General features: G+C 45.7%; 2 protein-coding genes and 1 long non-coding RNA gene across 7 annotated transcripts; 2 read left to right on the top strand and 1 right to left on the bottom strand.

The window, feature by feature from the left end:
* The first annotated feature begins 562 nt into the window (after positions 1–562).
* Positions 563–2,149, top strand: CYREN (cell cycle regulator of NHEJ). The gene is made up of 2 exons (XM_039704107.1): positions 563–714; positions 994–2,149. Exons 1-2 carry the CDS (start codon positions 667–669, stop codon positions 1,225–1,227), a joined length of 282 nt encoding a protein of 93 aa, XP_039560041.1. The 5' UTR covers positions 563–666; the 3' UTR covers positions 1,228–2,149.
* TMEM140 (transmembrane protein 140) lies at positions 1,997–7,405 on the bottom strand. 5 transcript variants are annotated; one of them, XM_039704102.1, is made up of 4 exons: positions 7,208–7,405; positions 5,127–5,245; positions 4,392–4,503; positions 1,997–3,603 (listed from the first exon to the last, which is right to left on the bottom strand). In XM_039704102.1, the coding sequence occupies exons 3-4, from the start codon at positions 4,402–4,404 to the stop codon at positions 2,966–2,968; spliced, it is 651 nt and encodes a 216-aa protein (XP_039560036.1). In that variant the 5' UTR covers positions 4,405–4,503; positions 5,127–5,245; positions 7,208–7,405; the 3' UTR covers positions 1,997–2,965. The 5 variants fall into 5 exon arrangements, with proteins under 5 accessions (XP_039560036.1, XP_039560037.1, XP_039560038.1 ...); XM_039704103.1 differs by having other exon boundaries at positions 4,392–4,584; XM_039704104.1 differs by having other exon boundaries at positions 5,127–5,278; positions 7,208–7,313.
* A 590-nt stretch (positions 7,406–7,995) lies between these two features.
* LOC120499868 lies at positions 7,996–12,942 on the top strand. The gene is made up of 2 exons (XR_005626981.1): positions 7,996–9,319; positions 12,668–12,942. It is a non-coding gene; the product is annotated as an uncharacterized LOC120499868 (long non-coding RNA).
* Positions 12,943–21,877: the final 8,935 nt, after the last annotated feature.

Genomic DNA, 21,877 nt, shown 5'->3' on the forward strand with positions numbered 1-21,877 from the left:
AACAGGGAAAGTATAAAAAACATGCGCCAGTCCAAGGCTGCTGTGCACAATGATGCATTAGCACAGCATTGATACTGTGCCAGAAGCCTGGAGGGAAGGAATGAACATGTTGTTTTGCTACAACAACGCTCAACACGCTGTAGTCCCGGAGGGGCTTTTACTCCATCCTTGGGCCGGCCTCTCCTCGCTTCCCTGCAGGAGCCCCGGCTGCTGCCGCCGCCCCGGCTGCCCTGCGCGCCCGGGCCTGCAGAGGGCAGCGGCGGGCGCGCTCGGGGGCGGGCCGGGCCGGGCCCGCCAGGCTGGCCCCGGGGCCGTTCCGGCCGTGCCGTGTGCTCCGCAGCTGGCCCGGAGCCATGTGTGCTCCTTGACGGAGGATCGAGGGGCGCGCGGCCTCACTGCCTGCCTGCCTGATCAGACACGGGGCTCTGTCGTGACTCGGGTTTTAGGGCGGCCCGGGGCTGCTTTTCCAGCAGCCCGGTCGGGCGGGGAAGCAGCCTCGGTGTGACGGGCGGAAGGCGGCCGGGCGGCGCCGCCCCGCGCGGCCATGGCGGCGGGCGAGCGGCGGCGGAGGTAGAGCGGCCGGGGCGGCGGGCGGGAGGGCGAGGCCGGGCGCGGCCCGCGCTGAGCGTCCCCTGTGCACTGCCCAGGCCGGCGGCGCTGTACTGCATGAACGAGGCCGAGCTGGTGGAGGTGGCCCTGGCGGTCCTGGCCGAGGTGAGCCGGGAGCTGCGGGGGTGGGGACGCGGCCCTGGCCGGACCCGAGCACGGCGGGGCGGCAGGGCTCGGGAGGACGGGCAGGCTGGCCGCGGGTGCCGCACGGCTTTCCCGACCCCTCCTCTCTGCCCCGGCGGCGCTGATGCCTCTGCACCCTGCCGGGCACAGCCGAGGGCCTGGCAAGGCGGCTCACGGGGCTGGCGGGCTGGCTGTCCTCATGCTTTGGGGGCGCCCGGCCTGAAGTAATGCACGCCCGGCTCTTGTTTTCCCTTTGGCCAGAATCTACAGTGCGAGGAAGGTGAAGAGAACGCCCGGTCCAGGAGCGAAGAGGAGCAGGAGATCCCGCCAACACCAAAGGAGGTTCCTGGAAGCACGGCCAACACGGATGGAGGCAGTGACCATGGTCCGGCACTTCCATCCCCTCCTGGTGCTGGTGCTGATGCAAAGAGGACAGGCAGGGAGGACTCTGAGGACGATGTCCTGAAATATGTCAGGGAGATCTTTTTCAGCTGACGTCTCTGACTTCCCAGGAGAAGAGGGCACAGTGGGGAGGGTGTCTCCTCCCGCAGCCCTGGGAAAGGTGGGAGGAGGGCTGTGCATCCATCTGCTGGGTTGGTGCCGTGTAGCCGGTAGGATACCCAGGAAGGCCAGAGGGGGAAAGGAAGGAGGTACTGAGTTCTCCCACTCTGCTGGGCTCAGTGGGATTTAGCTCCAGATTAGGATGTGTTCATTTCTGTTTCACATTTCAGAGCATGGACAGATAAAAGAGAAACATTCGGGTTTCTGTGAGTATCCCTTTGGTGGGTTGGTGTTGGGCATAGAAGGGAGCAGGGAGCTGCTGACCTGGAAGACCTTTGCTGGCAGAGGTACATGGTCATGGTTCAGCCTTGGGGGCTCCCTTGTCCTTGTGGTCCCTCTGCCACAGCTGCAGTGGGGCCTGGCAGGCTTCCCATTGGGCCTGGTGCTGAGTTTGCCTCCAGACTCCAGCAGTCTTCCCAATGCTGAGGAACACGTGCGGGAGCACAGTGTCAGGGGCTGGGACTGCCCTGAGGGGGCTGATCCCGTGGCAGCGTGCATGGAGGTCTAGGAAGGGATGAAGATGGCTCAGTATTCTCTTTCCAATCAAAAAAAGAAGGACAAACAAACCACATGAGGCCAGCTGTGAGAGCATGTATTGAAATGAAGAATTGGTCAAATCAGCATCATCCCCACTAAGGTTGAAGCAAGAGAGAAAACAGACCCTCATGTCCCTTGAAACAAATTCACTCAACTGCAAAGAATATCACTATTAAGCAGGCGTTCTTTATTTACATAAATTCACCCAGCCACTGGATGAATTAATGCAGTGTATACTCACAAAGCTGTTACATACTCACTATACAGAAAAATCAGTAACATAAAACTCATGTTTTGGAAAATGATTATACGAACCGGACTTAACTGTTTCAGTCTTTTCTGCCATCTAGTGTCCTTTAGGGTTTATTACTACCCCATGTAGGAGTTTTGGTGGTTATTTAATCATCTGCATCAACTTGTCCTTTTATTGCACTTTCTTTATCAGTGCATGCTCAGTCTGTTACCTTGTTTTCAAACTACAAAACTGTTTCTTTCTGGTGTTACTTCAGTATCATCCTAGATGGCTTTCTTCACAGCCTTGAAGGTTGGTTGTTGATTGGAAGCCTATTTAAGTTATATGTATCCTATGTACTTATGAAGAAATTACCTATTGGTTACCTTTTCCTGAGCATTTGTTAGTTCCTAGTTAAACACAATCTACAGATCCTTCTTTTAAACTCCCTTTATCTTTATTACATGGTAGGGCAAAATGTATTAAAAGTACTTTGTTAGTTACAAATTTAATCACACACTATGACATGCTAGCAACATTTTTTACTTAGAGTAGGTGTGAGCAGAGGCCTGTGTTTACTGCGTGCTGGTTCTGCTACCTTCACTGCTCTTTGGGGCCAGAAGTGCTGCCACTTTGATGCCGTGCCCCAAACTGAGGGGTGTTACACGCTGTTGAAGCTGGGAAGGTACAGCCTGTACCTGGAAAGCTTCTGTGCTGTGGCTGTGCTGTGGCTCTTGGTGTCTGCTGCCAGCCTGATGCAGGAGTGCTGCACACAGCAATGTGCCAGAGCATGGCTGGACATGAGCCTTTGGACAGGGAATCAGATTTTTTCTAGGGAGTAAAGCTGTATTTGGATTACAATTTTAAATCATGTTACTGATAGCTCTTGCATCTTCTTCACTGTCAAATCTTAGCGGGCCCGGCCACCTCAGTTAAATGGTTTTCACACATATGTGTGTGCTTGACCCAGCTGAGGAGCACAGTGGCAGTGAGAATCTGGAGCAGTAGCAGAGCCTGAGTCCCAAGCAGTGCCAGGAAGCCTCCAGTGAAATCAGAGGGATGAATCCACCGCGAGGTTTGCAATAGAAACATACCCAGGCCTCCAGACAGGATTATCAGCTTGATGACGGGTATGATGCGAATCATATTCCATTCCTCTCCCTGCCCTGTGCAATTCACATTTAAAAGAAAAGGGAGGTGGAAGAGGATGAAGACCAGGCAGGTATACACACAGACCCTGGCTAGTCCCAGCTGTAGTAGACTGATGCCCATTGCCTGCAGGTGCTTGGTGTCCAGGCACTGCAGCTCCCCAGCTGTCTCGTTCCACAGGCAGAAGCTGTAAAAGCCGATGCGTTTGTCAGGGAGGTTCACCAGGTTTCCAGCTTCGTACAGCAGTGCATAGGACATCAAGGCCAAGGCCCCAACAGTCTCCAGTAATATCAGCAGGTGCAGCAGGTTCTTGGTACACCTCTGTGGCAGAAGACCCATCCTGGTGCCTGCATGCTTTCTTGCTACCATGGTAAAAGCTGCTGTGGGGATGCCTGCTGCAAAACATGAAGGGGGGACCCCTCAGTTGTTGCCTTTTATGACACCCTTCCCAAGACAGGCTCTGAGCCTTATGGCTGGGGTCCAGGGACTCCCCTTGCAAATAGAACGAGAGTGTCTCAGTCCTGCCCAGGACTGTGCTGCACATGAGTTACTGGGTTGAGAAGGTTGCATTTGGTGCACTTGTGGTCACAGCAAAGGTGGCTTAATGGTGTCCCATGTGTGGACCAGTACTGGGAGGAGAGTATGACTCAGCACCACACATGCCCTTTGCTTCATGGTCTCACTGGAAAAGGCATTTGTCAGCAAACTGCAGGGATGGGAGGAGAGAAAAACTGCTGTCTGGTAAGAAGCAAGATAAGAGCTATTCTGGGATAATGCCTTTCCTTCAGTTTTTATCAGACAAGGACATTCCTTGTGATCTTTGGACTACTGAGTAAAGTGCAGACATGACAGGATCTGAACTGCAAGGCTTGCCTTGCCTCCCTACCCTTGTCCTATAGCTCTGGAACACCCAGTGCCATTGATACCACCCATTTCCAGCATCTGAGCTCCACATGCAGGTCCTTGCATGCCTGTAGATTTCTGAGCACAGCAGGACTGAATACCTGGAGCTCTGCTACCCACTGAGGGTGGTAGACATGGTGCTCCTCTGTCTTGGTTGCCTGGGGCCCAGTCCCCTACACAGACAGGCAGGTGCTGAGCTCAGAGAGGCACCCTGGATCCTCCTGCAGCCACTGGCCTTCCTCTGAGATGCAGGGACATGGGTGCTACGGAGACACACCTGTGATTGCCATCCACCTTGCTCCTCTCGCAGACTGGTTGGCAAACCCGACTGCTCCTCTTCCCAGAGTGTGTACTGTCCTCTTCTGCAGTGAACAGGCTTCTGCTTCACGCTGAAAAGCAGGGAAGTGGCATCAGGAAAGGCTATCACTCCTTGCTGAGCCACATAGCATTGAAGCACTGTCCACCCAGGTCTGCAGGGAGGCATAAACATAGGACTCAAGAGACCTTGGCTTCAAGCCAGCCTCAGGCTTGAAACTTTGCAAATAACTCTTCCTCCCTCTGACAAGCTTCATCTGCTGAAAATTATTTACCACTTTCCTTCAAGAAGTTCACATTGGCCCTACTGTCCCCTTCCACTGCCTATTGCCCAGTGGTATATAATTTACTTAAGAATTGGACTCTGGGTCCCTTCCAGTTCAGAACAGCCTGTGAATCTGTGATCTCCTGGATGTTCTCCTAAACCATCACCCAAAGCTGATTGTGCACTTGTTACAGCCTCTGAGTTTTTAGAGTGCCAGAAGAGACTCCATTGAATCTGTGCTCAGTGTCTGGTGGTGGTACTGGTGACCAGAGACCTTTCAGCATTCCCCTCCCACTCCTCATCTCTCCCTGGAGACTTGGAAGTGGGGTACTTCTGTTTAATGAGGACAAATATGAAGCTTCTCAGTCCCAAACTTCTCCCAGGAGAAGGACACACAGCATGGAAGGGGGGATCACAGCATCAGACACCAACCTGTCCACTTCCCCTGGTCACTTCTCCCTCACTTCTTGTAGACTCCCTTGGAGGGCTTCTTCTCAACAGGCTTCTGGAGAGACTGGAAGGTCACGTGGAGGACACCCATTGTTCTGAATCTGCAACAAAGACACAAGCAACCAGGAAAATATCTACGAGAATGAGGCCTCCAGCAGATGTAATTTCACCATGGTTTGTCTTTCTCCTAGTATTGCCTCTTGGTCTGTCTGTCTCACACATATCCTGCACCCAGGCATTGCTGCTCTTCCTCTCCTTGTTCTGCAAGGGCTCACACCACTCATTGCTCTTCCTGCTGTTCTGTCTCACCCTCAGAGGAAGAACAAGCTGCACTTGGAGGGAGCTCTTGGCTGGCTGACCCGGTCTCCAGGGATTGATTTCTGTTAGACCTCAGGGCTGGGACCACTACAGCCCAGCTGACTCTTGGCCCTGCCCACACACCAACCCTTGCTGTTGTATTTCTTTAGACCAGTTTCCTAAGGAAGGCAGGCTTGTAGAAATGTGGCTTTTTGTTCAGTCATCTCACGCTCACTTCCTCTACATCCATAAAATGTAAAAGCTATTAAAAGTTGTCCTAGTTGCACATGTTTAGTAGAGAGGGGACAGAGAATTAAATTCCTATCAAGTTTATGGTACCGTATGGCAGGGCTGGAGGACAGCCACCTCAGAGACCCTGTGCTGCTGAGTGATCTCTGCATGTATAGGGACCTGGGGAAAGCCCATGGTATCTCTGCCCTCTCCTCTGCTTTGAGGCTTATGTGTGTAAGGTCATATTTTCCCAGTGATGTCCCTCTATTCATGGTCAAATTGCTGGCATCTTTGCCTTCTGCTGCCTCCCCTGCCCTGCCCAGCCCGACCCAGTAGGTAAATCCCTGTCCCTATTGTGACTGATAGGACCAGAAACATGCCTGGGATGGCCCTGTGCCAGCTGGATAGAGAACTGGCCTGGAGGCAGTGAAGGCTGAGAACTGGCACCCTGCCACAGTGCAGCCACAGACAGGACATTTGTGAGCTCTGCAGCTCATCACTGAGGCAGGTTTGGCAGTAGCCTGGCTGAGAAGCAAGACACAAACAGGAAAGGGCTCTCACCCAATGTACAGCTTGGGTTTTTCCCAGACAGAGGCAGTCTCACTGCCTCTAAGGAGGTGTCTTTGGATAAGAGACTCTGTGGCTCTTTCTCAAAGGTGCAAGAAAGAGGAACCTGAACATGGCACAGTGAGCCCCAGCCTGGAGTCAGCCTCCTGGTTCCTGGACTGGCATTGATGGAAACACTGGGTTTCACCTTAGGAGAGCTCTGTGTCTCAGTCTCCCTGGCAGAGAGAGGCCCCATGTGAATGGCTCAGGAACTCCCCGAGGTCTTTGTGTGGGAGATAAAGCTCCTAGGCACCCTCTGTGCTTTTGGGACTGCACAGCCCTTTCCTCTGCTGCGCACAGACAGGTGGGCACCCTTGCCAGGCTGGGGCTGTGCCTTCCTCCAGCAAGCAGCTGGTGGAGCGCCTGGGCAAGGGGACAGAAAGGCACACAGCTCTGGCTGTGCACAGGATCTGTGCAGGGATGAACATCTCTGTGAGCCGCTGGATGCCGCTGCAGTGGGGCCGAGTGCGAGGAGGCGAGGGAATGGGCATTTCCTTTTGCACTGAAGAGCCCCCCAGACAGTTTCACTCTCTCACCTCCCCTCTCCCCAGCTGCTGAGGGGAGAAATGCTGTACAAGAGTTATGGGAAAGTGCCACGCTTTGGACATGACACTTTTCCTTCAAGACATCTGTCCTGTTCCTTCACCACCTCCCCACCCCAGCTACCCGGATTGTCTTTCTCCCGCAAGCAGGATTAACTGCAGAGAAGCCATGGGTGAAGAAAGGCCACTGACAAACTAAGGATTGCTGTTAAACAGAAACCAACCAGCAGCAAATGGAGCAGACTGTGGGGGAACCGCCCTTAAAGCATCTTAAAGCAGGGGAAGGACCCTCCAAGACACCGGCACCCTGCAACACCACTTCTCCTGGCAGTTCTCCCCAATGCCAGTGACATTAAAAAAGCGGGGGTCTCAGTGGAGGATACTTACGGGCTGCCCATTTGGGTGGGTGTGGAGCTGAAACAGGCTGGAGAGGGCTGTGCTGCCTTTCCAGGAGCCCAGCTGTTCTGCGGCTGCTGCCGGTGCTGGGCTGGCTGTCCCCGCAGCCTGTTTTGTCACGTGCAGATGGTTATCTGCTTTCTCTTTCGGTTCTAAGGGCCGTGCTCTTTCCCGATATCGAGTCAGCTGCATATGACCAGCAAAACAAGCCAAGCCCCGCTCCACAACCTGAGCCAGGGCCAGGCTCGTGTTTCCTTTCCTTCGCCCTGCTGTGCTAACCAGCACGAAAACCTGACCGGGCTAAACTCACCCAGATTGTTGTGCTGGTAGAGTCGCTTGGGTGTCCGTGAGGGCTTAGATTAATTTGTTTCGTTTTGTTTGGACACTTCTATAGAGGTGACAGACCGTCGCAGCACGTATCCCAGTACCTCAGCACTGCCGGAGTTGCTGCCAGCAAGGCCCTTCTTGCACTTTGGACACTGACCCCTCCCTCCCTGCCTGTGCTTCCCAGAAACAGCGTGGTCCAAGTTCCCTGCCCGCAGCTGCCGTGCTTACGCAGGCACAGTGCAAGGTGCCAAGGTGCTGCCGCCGCAGGAAACCACCGAAACTTCGAGTTACGTAAGGGGAAAACTCTCCTGCTGCCTGTAGTCCTCCTGGGCCGGTGTGGAACTGTTTGTCCTGCTAGCAGTCTTTGTTGTGGGTTAGCCCTCCTTTGTTGGGAGGGCTGGGTGCTGGGGGTTGATGCATGTGGGACACCTAGCATGTTCACAGATTTTCACCTCCTAGTTCCATGCTTAGGCATGGTCCAGAAATTCCATGTGGTACACATTTTGTGAGCCTGTAATACTGGCACTCAAGTCCAGTGCACAAAGTGGAAAGAAATATGGGAGGAAGTCCTAAGAGAAGCTCAGTGGACAGAGATATGCAGATGGTGGTGGGGGCATGACTTCCTATGTGCCTCTGTGGGGGAATAACTTCAGCATGGAGAGGGACAAGGGTCTGGATCAAGGGAGTTCAGATCATGGGTGGCTTAGGCAGGGGTTCTGGTGGGTGGGGACAGAAATCTGTCAGCAAATGAAGTCCATCAGCCCAGAGCTGCTGAGCTGAAAGGGGAGAAGGAAGCCTTGGGGCTGAATATGACCATCTTCTAGCATTGGGGCTGATGGCTGGGAAACTGAGGAATGAGAGACTTCTGAGGCAAGACCTCTGTGCCAGTGGAGCAACATACTTTGGCAGGAGCAAGTTTGTGCTCCTAAGAGTGAGGGGTCTTGCAGTTTGGAAACATTTTTCTGTCATTCAGGGAGAAAAAGGGTATATAATTTTGATCTGGTGATCAACCAGCTCCTTAGCTGATCTGAGCATCACAAATTAAACTGCCATGGGCAGAAGGCACATACAGCTCCTTCAAAAATATCCTTTCCTTCACACTGGGGTAATCAGGATGACTGCCACACTGGGTCTGCTCTGCCATGCCAGAGCATTTTTCCCTGGAGCCATTGTCCCCCTAGAGGGGTGGCTGTTCCAACACCAGCACACTGTGTAACCTGACATTGCTTCCACTGGGCACACACCCTCCCTTTTTGGCCCTTTCCCCCAAGAGAAGATCCCTGTTCAGCCAAGCTGGTCTGTTTTCACATCTGCTTGATTTTGGAATTGCCGGCTACCATGCCCTTAGGAGGTGATGTTTAAAAAGTTTAAATGTTTAAATTACACCATTTGGGAATGTTACTCTTGGAGTGTGGCATCTCACTGGTCAGAGCTGGTTGCCTGATTATGCACCTGTAGCAAAAGCACTTTTCAGTGTTTCCTGAGGAGCCCCATGGCTCCTCCCCAGCAGGGTCTCAGTCTCTGCTGCTTTTAATGCCTCCTGGGATGCCATAGCTGCCAAAAGGGAGAAATCCAGTCAAAATTTGACTCAAGACTTGCCCTTGGTTCCAGCTGACCTTCTGACCCTGGAGTCTTCCTTCCACACCTTTGGCTGCCTCTCTTGCAGGTGGTTCTCCTGCCTTCTCCTTGCAGGTGTTTGGGCAGGGAAGATTGTGCCTGAAGGCTGGGCAGGATGCAGTTTGTCTTTCCATTCCCCTTCCTGGGGACATTTTACAGGTATGTAAAATTTTACAGACTGCCTCTTGGGCTTGCAATGCCCAAGTCTGATGATGGAGTGGTTGGGGAGGATAAGTCTGATGGGGATGAGGTGAGCAGGAGAATGATCATCAACACGTCTCATGGAGAAAGAATGGGAAGGGGGAGGAGAAAGAGAGCAAGGCTTCTAGTTGTGTGTGCCTGGAGGTAGGAGAGACTGGATGGAGTGTTTGGGCTGCTGGGTCCTGTTTTCTGTGGGTGGGAAAGGAAAGCATGTTCCAGGAGCCAGCTTCTACTAAATTCCTGTGTGACCCTTGCTTCCTGGAATTGTTTCCTGAAATGGACATAATTTTTTCATGCATTAAAAAGGTTTATGTGGTTTTAAAGTGGAATTAACTGCTCTGCAGTTCTTGGTTTCTCATTGTGCAGTTAAAGCAAACACTCAGCAGTTTAGTAATATTAATATTAAGGAAAGCATGACATGAACTGGGACTTCACAAAATTTTTTGCTGATTTTACCCTCCTGTTTTAAAAGTAAACTACTACACCTTATCCCACATATGATTCTGTGGGATAATACTCCAGTCTGGCTATAAAACACAGAAACAAAATATTAAGAGCTGGGATATTTATTTGTTTGTTAAACTTCCTCTAAGCAATGCCAATTCCGGGAAAGCCTAAAAGAATGTGATCTGTTACATTTCTCCCCTTGGGTATGGTACACAATATCTAGGAATGAAATCTGCAGCTGGGAGAGGAAGTGCCAAGCCTGCAAAAACATTTAAAGAGACATTCTTTATTAATCTCCTCTTTGGCAGGCATACTCTTACTGGTCATAACACTGCAATATGCTCAACTGTACCGTGCTTAAACTGTACTTGAACTCTACTTAACTGGACTGCCTGTCCCACAGAAGACAACTACAGCTGTAATGGTCTGTGCCTAGACTGAGAGGCTGGGAGAAGGGGACTCCCTTTTATGCATCTCTCCCTGCATACTGTGGGTGGCTGATACATCTGTTTTCTCAAGAGCTGGATCCCCAGTGCCATGGCTGGTGTGACAGCACAGTCACTGATGGCAGGTGAGGACCCGGTGTCCTCAAGTGCCCAAATCAGTGCTGCAGGCCAGGCCTTGGGCTTTCTCTCTCAGCATGACCTGACCCAGCAGATGTGTCTCACAGCTGGGCATGGGCCAGCTTAGCTGCAGCTGGCTTTAGTGCTGCACTGCCAGCACCTCCCCTCACAGAACCACTGGGTGAGAGCCATGATCAGCAGGTGAGATGGCAGGTCTGACAGTGTATGGGAGGGTTTGTCCCTTGAGAAACAAAGAATATTTACAGCATTTTTAACAACCTTTTACTCTGAGCAAAGAGGTGCCTTTACAGTTGATATTGAATTTCATTAATAATATTTAGCCCAATGAGCATATTATTACAAATGCATGTACCCTACTGTCAATAGGAGAAAATACTTTTAACCTCTCTGGAATTTGCCTTGGGTTTATTTTTTCTCCAGTGAGATTGTTGTCAATCAGTAAATCATAGTGTAGTAACGTGATGAAGACAGTTCAATTACAGAAAAATGAGCTCTTCCAAATGCTGAGGTTGAAGGAAATCCAGCCAAAGATCTCCGTACTTCTCTTTGTGGAACAAACTCTTTACTGAGGTTTGAGGTTATAGAAAAAATGGCTTATTGGTATTTAAAGAATTAAACAAACTTGTAAAGTTTACCTTTTTTCACTGGCTCAGGTACCTGAAATATCTTGGTGCAATATCAGTGTCTTGAGTCTGTGAAACAGAGTAGTGCCTTGAATTTCTGAAAAAAGAATAGAAACAGGGATGAATTATTATGACTAACAAGTTCCAAAAGACTGGCTGACAAAAAGGTGTTATTTGTCTGGACTGTTCAGGGAGAGTACACCATGCTGGGACAGGGGAATCTTGGTAAGAGTTCAATAACTAATGGGAAAACAGTTACCATGTAAAGGCTGGTATTTTTCTTTTGGTGACAAAATTGTTTGTGTAAAGTTACAGTGATTAAATTATATTCTCATGTATCTGTCTCTGGTCAGAAAAAAAAAAAATCCAAACTGCCACAGCGTGTTCATCCTGGGATGAAAAATATGGGTATTTTTGCTTTTATGACTTCTGTTCTTAGCCATGCTGTGAAAATGTTCTCCTAATATTTTAGGGGTGTTTTTTTTGGGTGTCTTGGTAACCATTTTGATTCATAAGAGAATATTAAAGTTACAAATTGAAAAAAACCCCAACAAACCAAACAAACAATTGCAAATAAACCTGATAATCACAATGCCAGAAGGAGTACATGTAAGAAAGCTGCTCAAGGTTGAATCCCTTATGCTGTTCTTTTCAGCAAATATTTATGAACCTGGATACAAACATATAATATTGACAAGGGAGCTCACTTCCTTCTCAGTATGGCTTGTTTATTTTTAGTCTGGGAACTGGACAGCTATGCTTTCTCAGTTGCATTAATTGCCACTGCTCTGTTTTTCATATGTTTGGGCTTCTGAAAAGAAGAATTGGCATAAAATGCAAAAAGTTGAGAAATACTGGTCTACCTCTTGAACCAATGAAAGCACTAACAAAGCAGTCAGCATTATAGAGTTTATGTACATAAAAAGAATATCATCCATTGAAATACCAATATGACTTCTTTCCAAATAACAGTTTGCTTTCTCTAGGCAACAATAACAGTGCTCCCATGTTACATCTTGATGCCATACAGTTTTCTAGGCTGAACATCAGCAAAGCGTCACTGAGGGCTGTGTACAGCTCCAGCATGAATTTCTGTCAAAAATTCTACTGCAGCTGTTATATTCCTTGCTATTCACATTTTTTTTCAAAAGCCTTTAACAACTTTCATCAAGATCAACAACAGAAATTTTGTTTAGTCTTTTGATCTGATAAACTTACTTCGTCACTGAACTAGATCCACATGGGGAAATGCACATTCATAATCATGAGAAGATGTTTGTTGAAGGGATCATGATCAGTTTGATAAACTGTTGTTACTTGCTTTACATAGTAACAGCATCACCCTGACATGTTTTGCTTCTGGTACACATCCAGCAAAAGAACTTTATTCATTGCATGAAAGATGTATGAATGCAATCCATGCAATTTCATTGCATGAAATATGTCCTTGCTTATATTTTAGCACCAAAATGACACAACAGGACCTAGTGAAGCTCGACCTAACAAATAGTTCTGCAATGTATACTGGTGTTTATAGGTCTTGGCAAGTAGTGACCTCACAGGGTCACGCTCTTAGGTGGCCAAAGTGGTGTTCAGTCCTGAACGTCTCCTCCTCTGCTAAATTTTTCTTTTTTTCTGTTGTTTATTTACAGTATTTATGTCATAAACAGGAAGCAACAATTTCCAGGAACTATTATTGTTGGCTAAATTTCATCCCAAGCTTTCTAAAAGTAATTTACTCACAGGAGTTTGCTTTGCATATCTGTGGGAAACCTCTTGTGTAATAGTATGTCAATCACAAGCACGAAAGAAACAAACACCAAGTAAACAAGGAGAAAAACATGCTTCAACCCTTTTTATCTCAGCAAAACAAGTAAATATAGGTTACAGAAAAATAAAATGTGTCTTTGTCCTCCTGTGAAATCACTCTTTTGAATCCGAGTGATTTAAATACATTTGTCTATGAGCTTAGATGTAGGCAATGGGCCCTTAGTGACACTGTGATGGCTCTTCTGCATGTGTGAGAGGAGGAAACAGCTCCTGAGCACTCTGAACCAGGTGTTACCGGGCATGACTGACACCAAAGTCCAGAGCATGATACTTCTTGTGCTTAATGCCTGTGCCCTCGCCATTCTGATCCTGGGACTGCTTACTCAGCTGTACTGCAGAAGCTGACAGGTGAAAGCCACCTTCCTTGGAATAAAAACTGATGATCAGGGTTAAGCTACAGCGAAAATGAGTACTTCTGGTCTGCTCATCTGACCTAGTTCTCTGACAATGCATCAAGATCACAGAATTAGAGTGATCTGAGTTGGAAGAGACCTTAAAGATCACCTAGCTCCAGCTCCCCTGCCATGGGTAGGGATACCTTCCACTAGAGCAAGTCGCTCCAAGCCACATCCAACCTTGAACACTTCCAGGGATAAAGCATCAATAGCTTCTCTGGCCAACCTCTTCTGGTGAGTCTTCATCCTTGCAGTGAAGAATCTTTTCCTAATATTTAATCTAAATTTATGCATGTGTCTTTTTATTTCTTTGCATTTCAGGACCAGCTGTGTAGCTCAGATCTTGATTTCTATGTGATGCACATCTTAAATTTGATGAGCTAGATCCAACCTATTAATGTTTCCCCCCAAAAGAAGTGTACAAAAGTTTTATTCCCTAATAAATGACCATGTTAGGGCCACAGCTCTTTATAAAGCACAATGCGCACCTCTCTAAAATCACCTGCACCTCTGCTCTCCCAGTCACTCACAGTTTACACAGGAGGAGCTGATTGTGTTTAGTAGGTGCATCATTTGGTCAGCATACAGATCCTTGCTCTGCTATCAGTTACCCTGAACTTAATCACTTTGGCTGAAAGCAATCAGAATAGTGTGTCCATGGTTAATTAAATAAGGTTTACACAAAGCCAAGTAATACACCTTTTATTGTGTCTAGATTGAGCTGCAAAATGTAAGGCTGCAGAAAAAACAGTGTATTGATTTGAGCGATGCAGTAGACCAAGCTCTGGTATCACCACAGTTTTTTCTCCTCAGAAAGGCCACCTGGCATGGATACAGGGCTTTGCTTCTTCCGGTGAACTGCCTGTTAGGGTTTGACTATATGGTTTGTGTGCAATCTTTTAAAAAGTGTTACATTAAATAGTGTGACTCTTGAAAGTCGAGTTTATAATATTTCAAACATTTACTCTGGCATTTTTTATGAGATACAGAGAAGATATAATAAATGGTGGCATATCTGAATAGTTCTAAGTTACCTAGATTTCCAGTTTAACACATCAGAATTCAGGACCTTGGAATTTACCCTGTCTTGCTGTTTTACTACCTTCTCAGGTTCCCTCAGGCATAGATAATAATAAGAAATACCACAAATTTAGTTTATTGCTTATGGAAAGCCATTATCAAATTTGTTATTGCTATAAACCTACAGACTATTATGTTTTTCACAGCTGGACTAATGAGGCAGGAGAAAAGGCATAGAGGAAACTTCCTTTACCTGCTTGTTATTACACAGTAGTCCAAGAATACATTGTGGAAATACTGTTCTATGGACTCCAAGTCTTTCATATGGAAAGGGATGTTTTGTCTGAAGCCTGAAGCAACACTCTCCTGTAGTTAGGGATCTACAGGCCAAAACATTAATTTGAAAGAACACAAACATTATTTAAAACAGGCTGTAACAAGGTAAAAAACATTAAATGTACGAATTCTGATGCTGGCTTTCTGCACATGAGTCTTTTTTGTGTTAATTTGTTATAGAAGTTAAACTGGAGAGATTTAGTATACTGGTTTAGGTTTTAGTTTAATACCAGAAGGTTTAATTTTATATCCATCAATGTCTTTGTGAGTGGAAGTCTGCACAAGAAATCAAAGCCATTTGTAGCAAAACATACAGGAAACTTGGCAATCTTTGCTATCAAAAGGACATATGGGATCTATTCTGAACCTAACTTTATTCTCAAAAGTGGTTGTATGCCAGAAAAGAAGAAAATGAAAGAAATAAGGAAATTGATAAGTAAATTTTTTGCAGAGGACATGGAGAGAAATACACTGAAAATATCTTGAAGGACAAGACATTGCTCTTTTCTTCTCTTTTACTCTGAAGATATTACCAGAAAAGAGAAAATATATTAAAAGAAAACTTGCACAATACTGAAGAACAAAATAACCCACTCTGAAAAGAAACACAGCCTAAAAAAAGCAGTCAGAAAGTCTTGAGTGCAGTGCAAAATAAGGGACATAGAAACATCAAACTAACAAAGACAGAGTGGAAAGGAGAATAGGGTATTCTAAAGGGAAAGAAAATGAGATTGCCTTTTGACCATGCTTTGGTTATACCAGATGGAAGGGGAACATTTCTTCACAATAGATCTGTATTTGAAGTACAGCTCCTGGCCTGTTAAAATGCAGTGGTGATTTCCCACAATCAAACTACCTGGCTTAAGTATAGGTACTGCTTTCAAGAAAAAATTGTCCCCCAGGAGTTGAGCTTTGCTTGGCTTTCCATGAATGAGATCCATACAGCCCTTTGTTATCCAGGAATTCTTAGTTTCTCCTAGGCTGCACCCTCACTGTTGGTACTGCAGCCTTCTGCTCAACGCCCTGGCCACTTTTGTAGGGGGGTAGTGGTGGTGGTAGTTAAAATATACATTGTGTTTCACAGTGAATGGCATGAGATGTGAATCTTGCAGAATTTAGGCACCACTGGGTCTTTAGAGATGGCACCCAGGTACTCCTGCAGGTTGTAGTAGTGTAAGGATAGTAGTGGGCAAAGTAGCAGGTGTCTTGGCCAGGGAACTGGAACATCCAGGTGAGTGAGAAATAATAATGTCTGTCTCGCCCTACACAGTTTTTGCAATACTGCTTTATTTCCAGTCCTTTACCAGCCCTTTCTTGTGCTGTTCCTTAGTGCTGGTTTCTGAGTAGAGCAGTGGCCATAATCCATGCTTGTACAGGCTGTTTACTGCTAAAGTTGTCAGCAGTGAAGCACTAAAGCATCCCTGCCTGCACATTACTTGCTTGGAAGTCGTACCACTGAGTGTGTCTGTGCTTGTGTGGAGGTTGGCCAGTACTCAAACACAGAATTTGTAGGCAGAGAGCAAACAAACAGTGTGGTGCTGGTTAGCACTGTAGCATGAGGTAGTGGCAAATAATGTGCAAGGCCATGAAGAAGGCTTTTATTCGTGGGGTTCTCAGATGAAGAAAGGAAGGATGAATCTGATTCCATGTTCTTAGAAGACTAATTTATTATTTAATCATCTATATTATATTAAAGAATACTAAACTAAACTATACTAAAGAATACAGAAAGGATACAGACAGAAGGCTCAAAGATACTAAAGAAAACTCATGACTCTTTCCAGACCCTCAACACAGCTTGGCTATGATTGGATTTCGATTGGATTCAATTCACATGAAGCCAATGAAACAATCACTTGTTGGATAAACAATCTTCAAACCACATTCCAAAGCAGCAAAACACAGGAGAATTAAATGGGATAATATTCTTTTCCTTTTTATCTGAGGCTTCTCAGCTTCCCAGGAGAGAAATCCTGGTGAAGGAATTTTTCCAGACAATATGATGTTGACAAAGAAGCACCCTGCAGTGAACCAGGTGCAAATCTGATTCACAGTGTTATAAATCAAAGTCTAAGCAACTGCTGGGAGAAGATGCCTAATCTCACCAAACATGCCAGTAATGCAACTGGTGTCTTGATTAGAACTCTTAGTAATAAGTAGAGCTTCTTAGAACATTCTTCACACTATGCTTTGAAAGGAGGTGCTTAAGAAATGTGTTGAGTTTGTGTGTGATTATCACCTAGAGAGCACATTCAGTGCCAGGCAAGCACCCATGTTCCACTGCAGCCTGATGCTTGCTATCCCAGGAATTAACTGCTTGTAACTGCCTCCGAGTCATTCCTCAGGAGCAGGAGGGACAACTGGCCACACTTCAAGGCAGCAGTTTCCTTCTCCTTAGTTGGAAAGTTTCATTAATGAAGGCTGAGAATCATAGCACCACAACACCCACTTTGCTGGAGAGCTGTACAGCCTGAAATAAGAATCACGTCCAGTTGCTTGTGCACAAAGTTCAAGTCAGTAATTAATTCATGGAAAGTTGCATTTTTAAAGAACAGAAACTAAAAGACTGTAAGAGAAATCCCTGTCCTCGTTTGCAAAAAGGCAGGAAGCTGAGATTTAGAGTGTTCCTCCACATCTTATCCCTTGCAGTAAATTAGCATGTCCAGCTGCAAAGGACAGAGGCTCCTTCCTACACAGCAGTTACCAGTTCTCCTGGGCACCAAGTGCAGCAACCTGCTCATGACAGCTAACATGCCCATACTGCAGAAGCAGCTAATTTCTAAATGAAATAATGTCAAAGAGTACCAGCGCTTTTCTGTGTATTACAAGCCTTTACTGACTGTATTTGCCTCAAGAAAGGTACCAAATCCCTTTCAGTTTTGTGCTTCTGAACATTTTGTGGCCACAACCAGTTATCCTAGGATTGCAAAACTATTATAATCCTTTCTTATGCATGTAAAAGTATCCCAGGACCAAAATCAACAGCTGCCAGAAGTTCCAAGTTCATCCAAGGCAACTGGATCAACTTAGCAAACACAGGAAAGAATAAATATATTTGATAGTCAACCAGTGACAGTGGAATAAGGCAACTAATTCCCTTCAACTCTGTCCAATGAATCCTTGCCAGACAGAGAAGCCTGTGTTCAAGAACTGATCCAATCTGACCAGGTTTTGTTTATAAATTTTGGCAAAAACAAAATATTCTTCCAACACAGACTTCAGTGTTGATGTTGCAGTTACACAGCTCTCATATTTTTCACTTTCTCTTTTGGCTCTTATCTTTCTTTGCTCATATTTTCTCAACAAACCCATTTTAAGCTGATTCATATTGTTTTTCACTGAGAACAATGGCTTGAGCTGAGCTGAACTTCTGGGATATGTAACAGGACAAGCAGAATTTACAGTAGATGAGGCAGATGTGTAACTGGGACTAGTTTGCTTCCCCATCTATAGCAAAATAATTTATCCCCAAGTGCTTTAAAATTGCATGGAAAATTACATTGATTCATCAGGCTTTGAATTATATTTGTAAAGGAGATCAAAGCAAGTGCTTCATCTACCTACATCTTACAGCAAGATTTCTTAGTCTATTCACATCTTCTAGATAAATCACTTCTAGATAAAACCTCCTTTATCAGGAGTTTGCTATGGCACCATTGTGTCCAAACCTGTTGTAATGTGCAATGATTCAGGGGTAGTGAGTATCCACTCTGAAAAAGGTAGCAGAATAAGGTCATAGGTGTCTCAGTACCATCTCTGTGCATTTCCAAAATTTTTATTATTTCTGAATTGCAATTTGTTGTATATATAAAGCACACAAACTGCCTTAGTCTTCACTGTCTTGAAATAGGCTTGCACTAGGATTTCTGTACAGGCTGTATAAAATCAGTTATTAGCTGACATTCATATGTAGCCCTGTAGCCCTGAAATACAGTACTGACTTTGATAATTACTGTCCATGAGATTTGTACTGAATCTCTAAGACCTTAGGACTAAAGTCTGAACTTTATCTGTCTGTAACTTTGTTTCACTTAATTTAGCTGTGACAGCAATTTCTCTAATTGATATGTATGGCTAATTTGTTTTATTTTGTTTGCCTTTGTGTGGTACAAACATAGGCTTATAGCTGTAACAAGGAGGACCTTTGTGTAGAAATGCAGGCCTACACCTGGACAAACTGCATTTTAGGGGTAACAAAGAGACATCTGAACTTGGTGGGTGGTTACTTGCTTGCCAGCAAGGAATTCTTCAAAGTTGGAAAAACCACTAGAAAGAAAACATGATAGGCAGAGAAAAGGCTTTGGAAAAAAAAAATCTATTAATTGGATGTTCGGGGCTCCAGTCAGACCTAGAGTCTGACTGCAGCACTGCTCAGAGCTAATTACTTGTCATATAATCATAGATATAAAAGGATCCCTTTTCAAAGCATTCCCTATCCTTCCTACAAACTCCTTACATCAGGCCAAAAGACAGAAGTTTGGTTTCATGTGACTTTGTATCTGAATCAGATCCCAGCACCAGTAGTACTAATTTTTTACTAGTAAAAAATTCTCATTGCTTTAGGTCTGGTTTCTAGATTTAATTCTCTTCACAAGAGACAAAAGCCCATAATAAACAAAAGATTTTCATCTGAAGGATCTGGTTTCAAGTGTAGATGACATCATATATGAGAAGTAAAGGAATTAAGCACAAAACTGATGAACCCGTTTATAACCTGTAGAGGATACCTAACTTGAAGGGAGGCCTGGTGGTTAAGGGTGAGCTGCAAGATGAGAATGAGATAAATACTCACCTAGGTCAAGAACCAGTAAGTATGAGTAGATCAATTTCCAGTTTTGTTTACAGCTCCACAGTAATGTGATCACTAATATATTTTCCCTTGCCTTATCTTCCACCCCGAGGTTTTACAGGCAAAAGGTAGGGGAATAATTGAAAGAGTCTTAATATGTAAGAACAGTGCTGACTGTCTTCTGTCACAAATTAGCTGTGGAGGCCTTTATCCTAAACCAATTAAATTTAAATACTAAAATAAAATTGAAAGTCCATAGCAAGCTAGTTTGATTTTGTTTATTTCCAGAGAAGAGATGCCTCTTTTGGTTTGTTTTATGGCCTGCAGAAGAGTTAGACCTAGAGTCTGTAATCGTGTGCTCCACCATTACCCCATGCTGGATTGTACTCCTGCCCCTGAATAACAGAGACAAGGTCCTTTTCAGCTGTTTGAGGAGGCATGAGCAGCAGGGTCTGGTGGGTTATAAGATGAAGGCCCAACAGAAAGGTCAATTTGCAGATGAATTCAGGGATAGCGGTGGCATTGGAGGTCACAGCCACCTAAGCAGACTGGCTGGACTCCTCCAGCTTCCTCTGTTGTCCATGAAGGCATGTATTCATGAAGACCATTTCAGAGCACTGAATTTTTGGTTTCCTTGGCTTTGCTCTGTGGAAGGTCTGCTTTTCCTCCACTGGTTATAGAGGCACCAGTGGTGAGTTCCTTGGCTGGCACAGGAGTCCTAGCTGGTGATGTGTGAATATACATCCCCAGGATTTCTCTGGATTGCAGGTAGGCACGACTGTCCAGCCCCTCTGGACCTTGCCCAAAGCAAGACACAAGGGGGATACATGGCCCCAGAAGGGCTGTGGATGATGTGTTCTTTGCTGAGCAGAAGAGGGAGAATTCAAACCTTCTTCTTGGAGTGCTCAACATGTCCCTGTGTGCTCTTGACCACGGAATGTAGCAGAAAACCTACGAGCTCCACAAACAGTGTCCAGCACTAAAAACCCACGGGAATTCTGCTGTTTGCCACCACGACCTCTGTATCAGGAGTTATATTTGTTATGGCAGTATCAGTTTGTGCATGACACGAGGGACTGACCCGTGCTTCTTCACACACCCAGGAAAGTTCCCTCCTCCCTGTCATAGTCACACTCCACATATGGTTATACAACCCCCTCTAGAGTCAGACTCTGCACCTTCAGCTCTGGAAAGCAATGGATGAGTTTCTCTCTTTGTAGGGAAGATGGTCCAGAGAGGCAAGCAGATGTGATTTCCAGAATTGCTTTTTTTCTTTTCCCAAAATGCCAGCCGAATGATCAGATTTACTTCCCTTGTATAAGCAATAATTTCTGCAATCTAATCACAAACCAAATAAACTCAGTCACATGCTCTTATTTCAATTATCCAATTTTATTTCTCCCATCATGATACTAAAAAAATCATCATCTCAATCAGAATCATGTGTGAGGCGTAGTGTTTTGCTAAGAGTCCACCCTTTGTTTAGAGAGGTGAACAGGAGAGGAAGAGAGGGGCAGGAGTGACTGCCCAGAGTTTGGAGTGGAAGAACTGCCAATGAAAACTATGTCATAAATCAGCTCTAAAGTTTGCTGCTGACAGGGAGAACTTCACAGCCTAAACTTTAGTTTGGGGTCCCCAGGAAATTTGGGTACCTCTGGTGAGAATTTTTGTATTCTTTCTTGGGAAAAAAAATGTTTCTGTTGGTAGCAGCTTGATGTAAAATGTTTTCTTGAAGCTTTATATTGCAAGCTGTTTTTCTCTCCAAGTCTTAATTTGTTTCTGACGGAATCAAGGATGACAGGAATTCAGGATGAGTGCACTAAAGCTTTGTTTGATATTGAAGAAATTGTTCTTCACAAATTATTAATTTTTATAAAGGATCCGTGTTATATTTTCTTAAAATAATTTTATTTACTTTTGCAAAATGAGCTGATAAGTGCTATTTTCAGGTTCTTATGTAAACTTTATTAAAAATGTTCTGGACATGTTATTCTTTAATCTTATTCTTTCTACAGTGTCATAGTACACCTAAAGTGCTTTGGGTTTGCTATTTCTTTCCCAAAGCATCCTTTATTTCTAGTGGAACAGCTAAGAGGACAGGGGAAAACAGAATAAGCTTTTAACGAGTTTGGGTGCTGTTGCCAACAGAGAGAACAAGAATGGCCAGGAGATGGTAGCAGTCTGTCAAAGAAGGCCGGGAGATGGATCTCGGCTTCTTGTCTTGATCCAGGGAGGCAAATGCACCCTGTGAGCCTTGTACCTTACAGTAGAACATTGGCAGTGTACGAGCAGAGCTATTTTAGGACTATTTTTTTGAATTATTTCTCTCTGAGGTGATCTCGTGTGAGGTAAAGCAATGAAGAACAGCACCATAGGCCGGTGTGCTGTGGCTCTAGCAAGGATACCAAGAGCAAATCCCCTTTAAAACTGCCAGAGTAAGCTGGCATGAGGGATTGCGGGCTGCTGTGAGGCCTTGGCTGTCCCCTTCAGCC

The sequence above is a fragment of the Passer montanus genome, unplaced genomic scaffold (genome assembly GCF_014805655.1).
Source record: "Passer montanus isolate IOZ18808 unplaced genomic scaffold, ASM1480565v1 scaffold17, whole genome shotgun sequence".
In the NCBI taxonomy this organism is placed as follows: Eukaryota; Metazoa; Chordata; class Aves; order Passeriformes; family Passeridae; genus Passer; species Passer montanus.